This window comes from Phyllopteryx taeniolatus, chromosome 3 (assembly GCF_024500385.1).
Source record: "Phyllopteryx taeniolatus isolate TA_2022b chromosome 3, UOR_Ptae_1.2, whole genome shotgun sequence".
NCBI classification, from domain to species: Eukaryota; Metazoa; Chordata; class Actinopteri; order Syngnathiformes; family Syngnathidae; genus Phyllopteryx; species Phyllopteryx taeniolatus.
Genome location: NC_084504.1, coordinates 7,365,722 through 7,382,415, shown reverse-complemented (window position 1 = coordinate 7,382,415; position 16,694 = coordinate 7,365,722). Strand labels below are relative to the sequence as shown.

Below are 16,694 nucleotides of genomic sequence, written 5' to 3'. Positions count from 1 at the left end.
AGTTGCGTATATTATTGTGAAACTCTTATTTGCAAGGTCACAGGTCAGATTGACACCTCTCTTCTCAACCAACTTCCACAAGTGTCTCTAAAGTCGTTTGGAAACATGGAGGTTGAACGTCCATGTGTGACTTCCACAAATCTTGACATTAGCATATGTAATGAGACTTCACTTTGGTGAGCATCAGAAGGGCAACAACAAAACAGATGAAGAATAATGCCTCGCTTTGGTCACTTGTTTGAAGATAACTGTGTTTTGCTAGTGGAAAATGCTAAAATTGTGGTCTCAAAGAGAAACTTAATCAAAACCGTTCCCCTGTGGGATCTTTTTGATGACTTTTTTTTGGTCATATGAAAACATTTTAAGAAAAGCAAAAAAATAAAGCTCCTATTTTACTAGGAAACCCACGTTCTCCTCTATTGTTGTTTGTTATCGCCCCTACTGATGCGTTCAATGCAACTTTGTTATCACAGCTTCCCACAATAGCGATTATTTTGAGGTGGAAACAAACTGTCCAAATCTGGTGCAATTTCAGTGAAGGTGAGTATAGAAGGGGAAGAGAATTATAAGTCAATCATTCTAATAATAAAAGAATATTAAATTCTTGTATCATGAACTATGTAACATACAAAGAGACTTCTCCCTCTCTGACTCTGGATTGGTGTTTTAGTAGCATCACCACCACGACGCCCACTGGTTCGCTCATCTGCCTCACAGTTCTGGGGACCGGGGTTCAAATCCCGGCCTCGCCTGTGTGGAGTTGGCATGTTCTCCCCGTGCCTGTGTGGGTTTTCTCCGGGTACTCCGGTTTCCTCCCACATCCCCAAAACATGCATGGTAGGATTAATTGAAGTCTCTAAATTGCCCGTAGGTGCGAATGTGAGTGCGAATGGTTGTTTATATGTGCCCCGGCGATTGGCTGGGGCTGGCGCGTGTTGATGAAGGCTTGCAGCCAATAGGGAACAGGTGGGCGGGGCACAGCGCCAGCTTGTACTATAATATAGTAGGGCTGCCAGACGCATCTCCCCCTCACTCTGTCGCCATCCTGGCGCCTCTGGTTAATGGATTGTACACTTTCCCTTCAAATACGACAGCAGCTGACGGTGTTCCCGACATATTTCTGTCAGAGTTACAGCGTAGAGTTACAGGTACAGTACTGTTTGCCCCGCTTGTTCTTCTATTTTGCCGTGTTTGGCGTGAGTCACAGCAAGGGTGCAGAGCAGAGAGTCCAGCGCAGGGGAAAAGCAGGCACGACTGTCGCGTTGCATGCTTATTTTCTTCCACAGCGACTTTGTTGGCGGCGTTGTGCGGTGCTGCCATTAATAACAGTGGCGCCTGTTTTACAAAGTAAGACGTGCAAGCAGGTGGAGGTTGACCTCAGCACAGTCACAGAGAACTGCGACCCAGCACTTTCAATTGTATAGTTGTCAATAACAGAGTTCTGTCATATTTGATCGTTTTGTAATTCCACAATACATTATACTGTAAATAATTATACCAGATTTAGTTCAACAGTATTCAACACGCCTTCTGCAGGTGTACACCAAAAGATTGTCTCAAGGTGGCATTCAAAAGGTTGATGAGTGGAGAACTCTTCCTGACCAAGGATGCACCTCGCTCACCTTTGTGGGAGAGTGCTGTGCATGGTTGCAGATGATAATCTAGTTCAGCTAAATTAGATTTATATCTTGGCCAAATATTGAGTTGAAATGTTTTGTATTATTTATATAATTTGAAGTGGCAAGGTACTGAGAAAATAGTGTTACAATATATATCCTTTAATATACTGGATATATATAAAACATTACATTTATATTTACATTATTACGCATCCACGATAGAGTGTGACACAAGTGACCAGAAAAAAACATTGCGTTTCCAGCCAGAAGATAACTGTTCAACAACAACAAAAAATAATAACAACCATAACATGTACTTAAACTAAAAGAGTGACCAGGTTATGAATCATTATGTGCTTAATGTATGTCTTTAAAGAACACAAACCAATGTAGATGTGATGATTTATTCATAGAAATATGTTTTGTGTGTGTGTGAGACATAAATGAAGCCTACTCTCTACATATTCATCAATGAAGAAAAATTATTTATTTATTTTATATTTTTTAACCATAGTTGATCATTTCAAACAGTACACTAATTATTTGCTGTAATGTAGAATATCCCCGTGCAATATCCAATTCATTCACATTGTTTCTTTGGGCGGCACGGTGCCTGACTGGTTAGAGCGTCAGCCTCACAGTTCTGAGGACCCGGGTTCAATCCCCGGCCCCGCCTGTGTGGAGTTTGCATGTTCTCCCCGTACCTGCGTGGGTTTTCTCCGGGCGCTCCGGTTTCCTCCCACATCCCAAAAACATGCATGAATTGGAGACTCTTAATTGCCCGTAGGCATGACTGTGAGTGCGAATGGTTGTTTGTTCCTATGTGGCCTGCGATTGGCTGGCAACCAGTTCAGGGTGTACCCCGCCTCCTGCCCGATGACAGCTGGGATGGGCTCCAGCACGCCCGCGACCCTAGTGAGGTGAAGCGGCTCAGAAAATGGATGGATGTTTCTTTGGTCAGAACCTTGGTATATTAAACCATCTGTAATCCAACGTACATTCATGAAGATGATCATATCGTGTTTCTCATGACACGTACGCATAATGGAGTGCCTGTTACTTGCTCTGTTAATTTCCCCCCCCCCCCCCCTCGCATTTATTGTAAATCCATCGGGTGAATGTTTTTGAAGTCATCCTCATATTTATTCTCAGCCACTCCCATTTAAATTAGTCAAGATGTTCTGACCACAGGTGGACCGGTCCAAGTGCATCATCTTACTTCGCTATGATTATGTGTCTGTGGGTGATCACTTACTTTGGATTTCACCTCATTGCTGTTTACGATTCTCACACTGAGTTTTAGACCTGCACCATGTAGAAAGCGATTTTATTTGATTGACTGGTGATCGGTGCAGGTGTATACCACCACTCACCGTAATTTAGCTGGGACATGCTCCAGCTTCCCTGTGACCCTAAATAGGATAACAAGAATTGAATTGAATTGAATTTTCCTTTAACAAACAGCATGTACTTTAAGTGCTGGTTTTCAGACCATACTTTCAGTCCAGATGTGAATATCTGTTATTCTGAAGCCTTAAGAAAAAAAGAAGATTGCAATGGTTTATGGGCCATTTATTCTCAGCTTTATTTGCCTCATGTAAAAGTCACTGGACCATCAGACGACACATCCTCATCATCAGCTTCTTTTACAAACCACAAGGGGGCCTCATCTTGGTTCAAATGGGTTTTTATTGTGACTCCATTTGTTTTTTGGACTGCATATAAAACATCTAAAACAAATGTTACATATAAGCAATGTGATTTGCATTTTTATTTACATTAATTGAATTGTAGTAGTGTGCTGGACAGATGGAAATAATACTTTGAGGAGTTGATGAATGAGGAAAATGAGAGAAGGAAGAGGCAAGTGTGGTGGACCAGGAAGTGGCAATGATTAGTAAGGGGGAAGTTAGAAAGGCATTAAAGAGGATGAAAAATGGAAAGGCAGTTGGTCCTGATGACATTCCTGTGGAGGTATGGAAGCATCTAGGAGAGGTGGCTGTGGAATCTCCGTGGACCATGATGTTTGCAGATGGCATTGTGATCTGCAGTGACAGCAGGGAGCAGGTGGAGGAACAGTTAGAAAGATGGAGGCATGCACTGCACAGAATATATGTGCATGAATGAGAGGGGTGGAGGGGCAAGAGTGAGGCTACAGGGAGAAATGATAGCAAGGGTGGAGGACTTTAAATAATTGGGGTCAAGAGTCCAGAGCAATGGTGAGTGTGGTAAGGAAGTGAAGAAATGGGTCCAAGCAGGTTGGAACGGGTGGAGGAAGGTTTCAGGTGTGTTCTGTGACAGAAGAGTCTCTGCTAGGATGAAGGGCAAAGTTTATAAAACAGTGGTGAGGCCAGCCATGATGTACGGATTAGAGACAGTGGCACTGAAGAGACAACAGGAAGCAGAGTTGGAGGTGGCGGAATTGAAGATGTTGAGGTTCGCTCTCGGAGTGACCAGGTTGGATAAAATTAGAAATGAGTTCATCAGAGGCACAGCCAAGGTTCGTTGTTTTGGAGACAAAGTTAGAGAGAGCAGACTTCGATGGTTTGGACACGTCCAGAGGAGAACTAGTGAGTATATTGGTAGAAGGGTGATGAGGATGGAGCTGCTAGGCAAGAGACCTCGAGGAAGACCAAAGAGAAGGTTGACGGAGGTCGTGAGAGAAGACAGGAGGGCAGTTGGTGTTAGAGAGGAGGATTGTCATGCCACCTTTCAATTCGATCCAGAGCCACAGCCACACAGAGTCCAAACTTGGGATATTTAAATTTTTTATTCAACCACATTTGGTTCATACTTTCTATTTGCATGGTTATGGTTTTCACCATCACATGATGGTGTTGAAAGACGTAAGTGTACATTCATTGTGCCAAGGCATGAGAGTTTTAAGTGCATCACGATACACATGTAAGTGATTCTGAATCGATTCCTAAATTTGAAGAATTGATTATTAAATAATATGATGTAACAGGGAAGTGCATTGCTGGGTGGTCAGTCAATATGGCACACTGTTTTTAATTTTCATGTATTTATTTAACCTTTATTTATCCAGGTAAGCCAACTGAGAACCGATTCTCATTTGAAATTCTGACTTGGCAGCAGACAGCAGAGTAAAACAAAGCAAAATAAAAGCAAACACAAAAACATGGACAACAAACTGGACAGAGTGATATAGTTACATAATACATGATATTACGTCATAGCACAAGGTGAATAAAATGTTAAAAACTGGCTAAACACAGCTTGAGCTAAACTATATCACTGAAATCACTGTACAGAGTGTTGTACCAAATGACCGTGATCTTTTTGACACACGAATGTGTAATGTTGTGATAATGATGGTATTGCAAGTGACAAGTACAAGCATAGGTACATACGTTCTCTGTCATGCACACTGCATGCCTGAGCGCAGAGGAGAAGCATGTCCGCCTCTGCTGCGGATGGTTTTGTAATTCATACAAGAAAAGAGAGCAACTTACAGTAAATAGTCACTTTTGAAACAATTTGTAATAGAGTACTGATAAAAGGACGTGTCATTACAGAAAAAAGGAAAATGGATGTTCTAATTCAATGTTCCACTTTTTAGGTTCTGCCAGCATTGTTTAATAATCAGTTATTGTAATGTACTGTTTGCACTTGTATAACTGGATACCCCACTCAATATAATGTACTTAGCTGTCAGAAATGTTATGTAACCAAAACCCCTCTGACTACAACGTCTGTTGTAACAATGGAATGCTATGTTTTTCCTGACTAAGGAGATTTTGAGCTTGTCCCCACATTGGCCAACATTAACCTTAGTAAGCCAACCAGTGTCACAATTCTAGCGTTGCACGTTCTCAACATTTACCCAAATTGCCTCCACTGGCTTAAGAACAAGCTGATTATTGTACTAGTGTAGGCAGCCTGCCCAATATACAGTATGCTTTGTATGTTTTCACTCAGCAGATTGGTAGACAGTGCATCATGGTCACACAACATTGGAACAAGCCACAGGCCACAAGTAGAGAATAATAAAGACAGAAAGGGACTGATGAGTGCACAAGGCTCTTTAGATGGAAATCTTTGATGGGAGCAGAAAGGTGGGAGATTGCAGGCTGCTGTTGGTCCGCTTCCTCATGCAGTGCTGGACTGAACGGATGGAAAAGATGTACTTCACACTTGATGGGTAGGCAGGCACTCCAGAGGCCCAACTATTTGCATACAAGTAATTAAAAAGTCAATTTTCCGTTACATCTCCCTTTTCAAGGCACGGTGCCCATATTCAAATGAATGAATTATGTATTCTCACTATTTAGTATGAAAACTATTGGCCAGTTCCACTACTTGTAATGCATATGGTTGGAATGATCAACTTCATAAGGTAATCACAGTCATCTGGACACAGTCATCAATCTCAGGTCTAGACACAACTAAGCTCTTTGTGATTTAGCAAAAAATAAGTCTTTGTAGTGCCTTAAAAACATGGTCAATTTTACCTTAAAGTGCCAGCTCCAGCAAATTTTCTGAGATGGAAAGCTCCCCCGAGCTTCCATTAAAAACAGTAAATTCAATGTTCTCTGGCATCTTATGTTCATGGTCAAAGTGATTTTTTCAAATTAACAAAACCATTGCCCTTTTCTTAATATCGTATTCATGTGCATGAGACATACATGAAACACACTATTTTCACTTGTGGATGACAACATTGGTGTTACACTCAAGTCAAGTGTGTGGACTGTTTGGATTCTCAGTCAGTGATCAAAGATGGAGAGTCCAAGATGGGCAACTTTGATGATCACGAGGTCCACAAATGTTATAGCTCGTATATATTAGCCAATTAATATTCAAATAAGGTTGGAGGGGAGTGAGTACAGTGGTAAAGTTCTGCAGTTAGGCTGCCTGAACCTCACTGCATATATCTCTCGAGCCTGGCTGGCCCCAGCTATGGTGTTGCGAGATTTATCTCCTAGCCAGCAGTTGGAGATACGCAAGAATGGCTGGGCATGCATTCGGGGTTGCCAACGCTGTGGACGGCAGCTGCTAATCTTGTCCAGCTTTTTGATCTCCCATTGGAGATTTGATTCATTACAAGTGCGACCTGATCAACACTCAGGGAGGTTGTAGCCTCCTGTTGGCAATACTTGTATTGCTCATACAGTAGTACCTCCAGTTACCATGCAGTGGAAAACAACAAAAACACAATGGTGACTGAACTTTGATCCACTCTCATCTGCTTTGATCTAAATTGAATAATTGCTTTCATCTAAATAAGTGGTTTTACATTCTAAATGCGCTCTGTTATGTGGTGTGTTCTGTCCTGTTGATTTTTGCAGTGACAAGCCGCTCACGCATGTGTGTGTGTGTGTGTGTGTGTGTGTATGTGCGCACATGGATACATTTGACACATTGTAGTCTCTGGTACATTTTAAAAAATGTTTTGCATCTGTAGTCCAAAAGAGTTTTCATCCAAGGTGTGTGACTTCATGTGACTCCCCCATAACTATTTTGTGTCCAGAGAACAACATCGTTAGTTATGCGAATCCCTGGATAGATGCGGCTTTCTTTCAAAAGATGAAGAGACATTGAAGTAGAATAAGTTATTTTAAAAGACACTGGTATAACCGTAATGGCTTAATAAAGGGAGAAGGGTTCTTTGTTAAAGTGCGTCCTTGCTGTCAAAGTCAGTCGTCTCATTTCATAACAGAACCAGAGCCCCGTGAAGCCGGTAATCCGAACTGAGAGCCAAAGGGACACCTCGTACAAAAGGCCGGTCAAGCCCAGTTTGTCTAATTGAATGAATTATAAGTGATCGTTCATAGCCTGAACATCTGCTGGGCACTTGCCGCTGTGACCTCCGCACCCTTCCACAGCCCCCAGCGACTCTGTGCCGCTTGCCTTGACTCATTTGCCTCTTGCTGATGAGTGTTCCAGGCGCACACTAAACATTGTTGACGAGGTGCGACATTCAAAGTGGCTTCCTATTAATTTGATTGTCAAGTTGAGGAATGGTGCCCTGTTCACTTGATGGTTCCACTGTCCTGTGATTCTCCTCCACCAAAGTGAAAGGCCAGCTTCTATAATGAGCTTTGCTGACTGTTCTGTGTTGACTTTAGGTGACTTGAATGATGTCGAAAACTGCTGCTTTGATTAGATAGTGATGATTAAATTCAATAAAGATCCCTCTGTTGGGCTACAATTGCCATGACTCCCAATTCCCAATTGCATGGGTGAAAATGTTTATTTTTCTTAGCATCTCATTTAGAAGAAATGTAAATCTTGCAGCTGTGCTTCAAACAGCAAAACCCATTAGCCTAAGTGAACACCAAGGGCGGAGGCATTTTATTTACAGTAAATGAAGAACTTTTACTTTTAGAGACCTGTACTTCATACTCTTCATACTTGCACAGTGGAGAAGCGATTGGGATGCCATTTGTTGCGTGTGTGTGGTCAGAAGCTGGGATGGCAAACCAAGTGTAATCTGAATCACATCCATTTCGTACATTTGGCAGTAATTTAAACATAAGTAATTTAAAAAGATTAAACATGTGAGTATTAAGGCTTTTCCAAGTTGTGTGCTCTCAGAGTCCTCCTTATGCGATTAAAAGCATTTACTGTTAATTTAAGTTTATCTTAAAATGAACTAAAGAAAATGCTATTAAACAGATTATGCTCATATCACTGAAAACATTTTTAAATTAGCACAGGCTTGACACAGCGCCCCTTTTTTTTCCATCATGGCACAATTTCCACACCCAACACAACAGAAATCATTTGACCTGACTTGTCATATTGGTGGGTAATTTGGGTTTGATATTTTGGTTAAATATGCTATTTCACACTTTGACGTAATAATACTATCCCACTACCAGTTTCAAAGGAAGATTTATAATGGATATATTTTTTTTAAATTACTGTTCCTCACAGTTTGGTCTTTTCACAATCAAGTTAAACACATCCACTAGAGTTGTGGAATTTTGTTTTAAATCATTTATGGTAAATATGAATAAGCTGTCTGATTTGTATTCTGGGGAAATGACTTAAGTTATTAGATTTTCAATAAATGCTACTAAACAGCTCAAGAATGAGATGTCTTGTGACCTATTTGTTGAAATTCAATTGGGACACATCCTACTGAGCGTTACCCCTTTAAATATGCAAGTATTTTTTTCATCCATTAATAGTTTTTACTATTCTATAAGCAATTTCAAGCTGAACTAAATGCAGACATAAAAGACCTGGCTAGAAACGTTCAATTATAGGAATACTATTCTATTTTTAAATTGCTGCCGTAGCATGTTGAAAGCAACAATTGAGATTGCGTGGTCCAAGTTTTCCAGGTTGCTGTTTTTGTTTGTGCGACTGGTTTGCTGCTGGTGCTTCTCAACACATTTAGGATTATTAATCATTTATTTCTAACATCTGTGCTGCCTTTGGCAGTGAAACCAACTCAAAGCTGTTCATCTGTTTTTCATCCTGTAGAAACTAAAAATAATAACATTTCCAGAGTTCATTTAATGTTATATGTGTTTTCAGGGGTTTTAACAAATACCACATTTTTTTCAGGAATAGTTGAGTGAGGTAACATGTAACACTATATCATTAGGAGAATGTTTGTGATGTGATGTTAATTTTCTTCACTGGGGGAGGAGACTGCACGTTTTGTCAACCAACAAGCTGTATTTTCTTGCATTTGTGTATTCAAAATTCTAAGCTTGTTGAAATGTTTTTCTTGTTCAAATATTATATAATGTCACTCATCATTTTATCTACAAACAAAATGGGATGTTGTTCTCCCCTCTGGCTTGACGTAAAGACAGTAGTGTATTATTTGTATTTATTTATTTTTTTCTACGATAATTTATAACCAATCGGCCAGGTTAAACACCTACATGTTAGAAATGGCTCCAAGCCTCAGTAAGCATAGCTTATTTGCACATTGACTCATGATGATGTGGAAAATAACCTGCGCAGTTTACAGCATCCATTACACTATTATAATGCTACATTGTATAGCATCCATTATACTCCGTTTCATTAAATAACAACAAAGGTTTCTACTTAAGAAGTTTGTGTCAACAATCTGCTAATGTATTCACAAAAGAGCCACTCTGATTAAGAAATAACTCAGTGCCCGAATCAGATACCAGCAGAAAAAGCATTGTTTGAATGAATATGGTAAATAAACTTTTTAGCCAACGTTTTGTTTAGCCTCCTACTTTCTTTGTGCTCCTATTGAAGACAAGCCTGAACACTTTTTTTTATGGTATATTAGTTTACCACTTTCAAACAAAATGTAACAAAATTTGTACAACTTAATAGAAACACTTGTTTCAGTGATGTCCCTGGGAAAAGCGGCTTCAGCAGCAGTTGTCCCAGAATAGGTGCATTATCTCAGTACGTCATTTATTTATCCCTAAAATGTGGTCTGTGTGGTTGAATTTTCAGTTGGATGTTGATCCTCTGTGGAAGTTTTATATTTTTTTATTTTTGTATTCCCCCCCCAAGCTCCTCAACATCTGTCACTAACTTAAATGCTGGAGGCGATGAAATATTAACAGCCATGAAATTATGAAACAAGATTATTGTTTATGGTTTGTTGCTCCCAGAGCCCACAGAGCAGTGTTGGGCATGGCATTAGATTAGGGGTGGGCAAACCTTTTGGCTCAGGGGCCACATTGACTTTTAAAATTTGACAGGCGGGCCAAGCCAGTACCAGATTCTTGCATTGTAGTGTTAATACTTAGATTTACTTTTAATGGTAACAGTGTTTTTTTTATTCATCACCTTTTTTTTTGCCAGTGCATCAAAGTCTGGTGTTCTTTTTGTTGTGGCAATTCTCAGAACACATCTGAGGTGTTCATCACTCAGCTGGGATCTGTAGGATGTTTTGTTGGTGTTCATCACACGAAAAGTCTCTTCACACACATATGTAGATCCAAACACCACCAGCATCATCTGTGCCATCTTCTGGATTTGTGTAAATTTGTCTGTGCTTAATGAAGCATAAAACTAATCCAGTTTGAGAATTGAACTTCTCTTTTAAAACGGTATCACATTGGAGCTCAATCAGTTCCATCTGCAGCTCCCATGGCGCTGTTTCAGGATCTTGTGTGGCTGAATCTTGGATGGCAGTTTGTCAGATAAAGGTGTTTTGCTGAGCCTGCAAGCTTGATTTTAACCGCTGAGCCGTAGGCATCAGTTCCTGCGTTGATTGGCTGTTAGCATAATCAGCATGCTTGGTAGAAAAATGACGGCTGATGTTATATTCCTCTCAAACCGCAATGGTTTCTTAACAAATTAGACATACAGCCTTTGACCGGACTTCAGTGAAAAGGTATTTAGTAGTCCATTCTATATTAAACACTCGGCACTCACTGTCGACATTTCTTTTCTTTGGCCCAATCATGGTTGCAGAAGGGTTCAGAACATCAATCCATCCATTTTCTGTACCGCTTATCCTCACCAGGGTCGCTGGAGCCCATCCCAGCAATCCTTGGGGAAGAGGCGGGGCACACCCCGAACTGGTTGCCAGCCAAGGGTTCAGAGCAGTAGCAGAGTAAAACAGAACAGCCACACTTCAAGTCAATGTATCACTGTGCCTACTGCGCCACCTGGTGGAACCATTGGGCATTACAGGAGACGGTCAAATGATTGCAGTCATGATTTTGATATAATTTGGGCGATTCTTTACCAATCTTTGGCGGGCCGGATTGAAATGATCAAGGGGCTGGATGTGGCCCGCGGTCCGTAGTTTGCCCACCACTGATTAGATTATCTTCTCTTGAATTGAAAGTAAACGTGAATAAATAAAATTTCCACCCACATTGGTACCCAGTAGGGCAGGGAACTTCACCAAGGCCAAAAATTAGAATTATGCTGTCATTAGGATCCATGCATTATTTGCTTAGAAAATGTTGAAAAATGCCTCCCCAAAGAAAACATAACCTCCTTGGTGTATATGATCAGCCAAGTTACACAATAAACATGAACTAAACCTTGGTGGAGGTTTACACACAGAATGCAATTGAAGTCATACGATAGTTTTTTTGTCATTCTTTTTAAATGTGTTTGCCCAAGGTATTATTCCTGTAACCTAACCTTTGGTCTCTTTCAACAGATGAAGTCTACAGAAGTGGACCAAGGGCTATTCACAGACTGCTACTGCAGAGTATGCAGTGCTCAGCTCATCTCCGAGTCCCAGAGGGTCGCTCATTATGAGGTGAGAAAGAGGTTGCTGACCTCATCACAGTACAGGATCGGCTCTTATTGCTAAATGATGTAAGATTAAACAAAGGTGTCCGATCTTGTATTGTTAGATCTCAGTCCGGCATTTGACACAGTAGATCAGGGGTGTCAAACTCTTTTTTGTCTCGGGCCGCATTGTAGTTATGATTTCCCTCAGAGGGCCGTTAAAACAGTGAAACCATAGAAATGTTTAATCACCAAAATATATTATTACCATTACACAACAAGTTGAGGGATAACTAGTTTTGAAATCAGAATACAAGGATAATAATTTGTTTAAGTATTGTTTAAGTTACTGTAGAAGAAGGCTTTGGGAACAGAAAAATGCAATATCTCAACATTTTTATTATTATGACAATTTGGAATTTGGTTACAGAGTTTAGCAAAAATCACGGAAGTTGACAAGCATGATTTGATGATGTGGCGGGCTGCATCTGGCCCCCGGGCCTTGAACTTGACACCTATGCAGTAGATCATAACATACTGTTGAACAGGTTGGAAACGTGGGTAGGACGAAATGGAACAGTCCTTAAATGGTTCAGGTCCGACCTGGAGGAAGAGTTATTTCGTAACCATTGGAAGTTTGCAATCAGAATCAGAATCAGAATCATCTTTATTTGCCAAGTATGTCCAAAAAAACACACAAGGAATTTGTCTCCGGTAGTTGGAGCCGCTCTAGTACTCTCAATCTCATCGAATGGCGATGACATATGGGGTCCCTCAAGAGTCAGTTCTTTGACGTCTTCTGTTCAGCTCGTATATGCTACCTTTGAGTCAAATTCTTCAGCACTTTACTGTTAATTATCATAGCTATGCAGATGACAGTCGTTATATCTAGCAGTGTCTCCAGATGACTACACTTCAAACCCAGTAGGGCTCTGAGATCTACAGACTCAGGTTAAAGAGTGGAGCACAGAGTCCAAAGTAAACATGGTGAAGCAGCATTTCGCTGTTGTGCTGCACACAAATGGAATAAGCTGCCAACAGAAGTGACGTCAGCCCCAAGTGTCAATGTTTTCAAGATCGGGCTTAAAACCTTTTTTTTTTCCTCATACTTATGACTGAGCATTTTAGAATTTTTCCATTTTATAAATGATTCATCTAGGAGCGTACAACTTTTTTAAAGCTGTGTTGTAATTTTCTGTTCTTTGTTTTTAAATGTTTTTAATAACGTAAAGCACCTTGTGTATGAAATGCGCTATATAAATTAATCAGAATCAGAATCATCTTTATTTGCCAAGTATGTCCAAAAAACACACAAGGAATTTGTCTCCGGTAGTTGGAGCCGCTCGAGTACGACAACACTTTTGAGACATAAAGACATTGATAAAAACAGTCACTGAACAATAAAGGGTTGCTAGTTATCTGGTAATGCCGGTACAACATTTTTATTTGTATTGTTTTAACAATTGTGCAAAAAGATGCAGAGTCCTTTAGCACTTAGAGCAGTTTGAATGACTAATATAGCAATAGTCCGGTGCAGTGACCATTGTGCAAAGGGCGCCGAGACTTCAATGAGTGTATGGAGTTTAAAGTGACTAGTAGCGTGATAATCTGGGACAATGTTGATTGTGCAAATGTTGCAGATACTCCTCAATCAGTGTGCAAGTGGGACAGATGCTACTCTGGCATGAGTGGCCAGTATTGGTCAACAACAGACATGCAAATAGTGCAGCGTGGCGAGACTACTACAGTATGTGCACGAGTATGTATAATTGGGGTAATTTGCCTTGCCTCTATTTGAACCGGATTGTAGTCAGGTGTGTTGTTTTTCTTTACTTAGAGTTATCCGCTGTGCTTTGTTTGCTTTATGGTATCTATGCAGTTCTTCAGGTTATCTCTACCTCCCGGAGGTGCATCAACACATCAATGGCTTCCTTCCTTCCTTCTGCTTTTGTCCAATTTCTCTCCAGCTGTTGCCTCTCACTCAGTGTCTGTCAAAAGAGCAGATGTAAAGGCTGTGGGATATATTGTCGGAGGACTTCAAATGCCTTATGTGACCCACATCCTATCCTACTACAATATGGACACAACAAAATACTTAACAAAGAGTAAATTTAACAATCATTAGTATAGATACCCAAATATAAACTGATGGCCTGATGCTTCAGATGTGGAATATGATCAATGAGAAGGGTATTCCAAACACAGTAAATGTTTTGTTATAGGTACTGAATTTCACGTTGTCTTTGGTTTGCTAAAAATGTCTTTAAAAAAAAAAAAAAGGTTTCCTGCAGGGGTGTGTACTCATTGCTATTTAAAGTACATTAGTCAAAAACGTCCATTTGTACAAGTAGAACTGCTTTCTTCAGGACTTAACAGGAAGTGGCTGTACCATTTCAGATCAAATATTAATGTTGTTATTGTGTGGTGAATGCTGAACACAGGACCTGGCCTTTTGCCTCCTATAAAAGAGGCATTTTTGGATTCTGTTTTTGCACAGTTTAGGTCTAATGCATCTTGACATGTTTGGGTCATGATGGTGATGAGAGCAAAAGTGAGAAAAAAAACCCAACTTTCTTTGTTTGGTGTTTCTGTTGTTTGCATTCATTTGCATTTTTGGTGGAAAAAAAATACCAGTCAATCTAATCTTCTTTTTAGGTTAACATCTGCTGATATTTTGAGAGCTCAACTGTAAATTTCAACTAACATCAGTTTTTCAAAATTCTACTTTTACAATAATGCTTTTTGGTGCACTTCAAGTTTTGGATGGCAGTTGTAGTTGCAGTATGTTTACACTAATGAACTAAAGAAAACATTGAATTGATTGAAATCAGACTTGTGGAAAAGTTGGACGAACACAGTTTATTCAGTTGGAAACCAAATTTCTGATCTTGCATGTACACACTTCAGTTAATCTAACATTTCTGTAGCGGAAAGATGGACTTTACGTTCATTCCCAATAAAAGAAGACACCGCCAGGTGGCAGGCGTGTTTGGAACGACAAACATCATCAGCATATTTTTATGTTTTAAGCAATATTGTGGGAAGGAAAAACTATTGATTTGAAAAAAGTGGTTTAAAGGTTCGATGCCATCAAAATAAAAAAAATCTACTGTTTTATCCATAACATTGGTTAAAATGAGTCTGTGATATGGTTTAAGTTTGACAATGCGGTTTGTCGATTGAATGCAAGAGGCACTAAACGGCATAAGGCTTACAGAATGGGTGGATTTTTATTTGTTGTCGTTGTGACGTAGTTTCATCAACCAATATTCAAGTACCTGCCCACTTCGTTGTTGGTACCCTACGACACAGGCTGAATGGCAACACAGCATTTCTCGGTTTTAAGCGAGTGATTCTCATCCGCCGTCAAGCCATACAAATCCAGTCTAGAAGTATATATATGTTGTGTTTAACTACAATAATTGCCCATTTTTATCATTTTTAATGTAACTACAAGCGAAGCTAACATTCATTTTCGCCTGTGATGATTGTCGTGCGGAGGTTCAATTCAAATGAATGGGAGCGGATGACAAGACTCACTTCAAAATGTTTCCTTCTCTTATAATTTTCACCCACTTCCGCTTTCAGATCACATTCCCTATTAATGGGCCATCAATCCAACGCTGGGTGAATTCTGATTTACAATGATAGTAAGACGTCAAAGGATCCAAACGCGACATCGCTATGATCGCTTGACCGCCAAAAGACGCCAAGTGTGAATAGTTGTCTGTCCCGATGTGCCCTGCAATTGATCTCTTCCGTTGTTTTAGTTAAGGTAAATGGATGTCTGTGGCATGGTGACCGACTGGTTAGCACATCTGCCTCACAGTTCTGAGGACCGGGGTTCAAATCCCGGCCCCACCTGTGTGGAGTTTGCATGTTCTCCTCGTGCCTGCGTGGGTTTTCTCCTTGTACTCCGGTTTTCTCCCACATCCCAAAAACATGCATTGATTGAAGACTCTAAATTGCCCCTAGGTGTGAATGTGAGTGTGAATGGTTGTTTGTTTCTATGTGCCCTGCGATTGGCTGGCAACCAGTTTAGAGTGTAGCCCGCCTCTCGCCCGATTATAGCTGGGATAGGCTCCACGCCCAGGACCCTAGTGAGGATAAGCGGTACAGAAAATGGATGGATGGATGAATGTAAGTCAATCTATCTACAATTAATTTTCACAATAGAAATATGGGCAGCAGGGCAACATATCCATCTGCCTCATAGTCCAGGGGTCATGGGTTCAAATCCAGGCTCAGTCTTTAATGTGTGACGTTGGCATACACTCCCCGTGTTTTTTTTTTGTTTCTCGTCTCCTGTGTGGGTTTTCTTTGGGTACTCCGGTTGCCATCCACATTCCAAAACATGCATGGTAGGTTCATTGAAGACTAAAATGTCTGTAGGTGTGAATGGTTGTTTGTCTACATGTGCCCTGCGACTGGCTGGCGACCAGTTCAGGTTGAACCGCACCCCTCGCCCAAAGTTAGCCGGGAGAGAGGCTCCAGCACACCCGCGACCCGAGTGAGGAAAATACGCTGTGCAAAATGGATGGATGGATGGATGGATGGATGGAATGCAAATACAAATACTGTGGTAAAAATAGTAAGTAGTCACACAGTAAGAAAAATAAATTTACAGAAAAACATAGTTTTGTTTTAAGAATAATCAATTCAAAATGCATGAAGATGTATTGATAATGTGATGTGTTGACAGGTAATCAAACTAATGGAACAAAATTTGCTCAAAGTGCGGTCCTGCTCCACTATAGTCAATACAATCGTGCAACATAGAAGTTAAGTGAACTGCTTGAACCCACTCACCAAGGTGGCTAAAAGATTTGAAAAAAGTGTTCATCTAACTCATACAATATTATTATATCTGATTAAGAAAGTGCTGCTTTGACACTTCAGTTAACT

The 16,694-nt window shown here is 40.4% G+C and overlaps 1 protein-coding gene and 1 long non-coding RNA gene across 6 annotated transcripts in view; one reads left to right on the top strand and one right to left on the bottom strand.

The window, feature by feature from the left end:
- The first annotated feature begins 1,017 nt into the window (after positions 1-1,017).
- The window catches only part of zmat4a (zinc finger, matrin-type 4a), a 99,169-nt gene continuing 83,492 nt past the window's right edge, over positions 1,018-16,694 (top strand). For 3 of the 4 annotated variants that reach the window (XR_009787612.1, XM_061766742.1, XM_061766741.1), the window contains exons 1-2: positions 1,018-1,148; positions 11,716-11,817. Coding sequence is in view for 2 of the 4 variants with exons in the window: in XM_061766742.1 (XP_061622726.1) it covers positions 1,062-1,148; positions 11,716-11,817 (189 nt within the window). In the remaining 2 variants the exon portion in view is untranslated. Of the gene's footprint in view, positions 1,149-11,715; positions 11,818-16,694 lie in introns of those variants that run through there. The other variant, XR_009787613.1, reaches the window with a different exon arrangement.
- LOC133474759 (uncharacterized) overlaps positions 4,331-16,694 on the bottom strand; it is a 33,149-nt gene continuing 20,785 nt past the window's right edge. Inside the window, exons 3-4 of one of the 2 annotated variants that reach the window (XR_009787615.1) lie at positions 13,688-13,777; positions 12,223-12,392 (exon numbers count right to left, since the gene is read on the bottom strand). This is a non-coding gene — a long non-coding RNA (uncharacterized LOC133474759). Of the gene's footprint in view, positions 5,810-12,222; positions 12,393-13,687; positions 13,778-16,694 lie in introns of those variants that run through there. The other variant, XR_009787614.1, reaches the window with a different exon arrangement.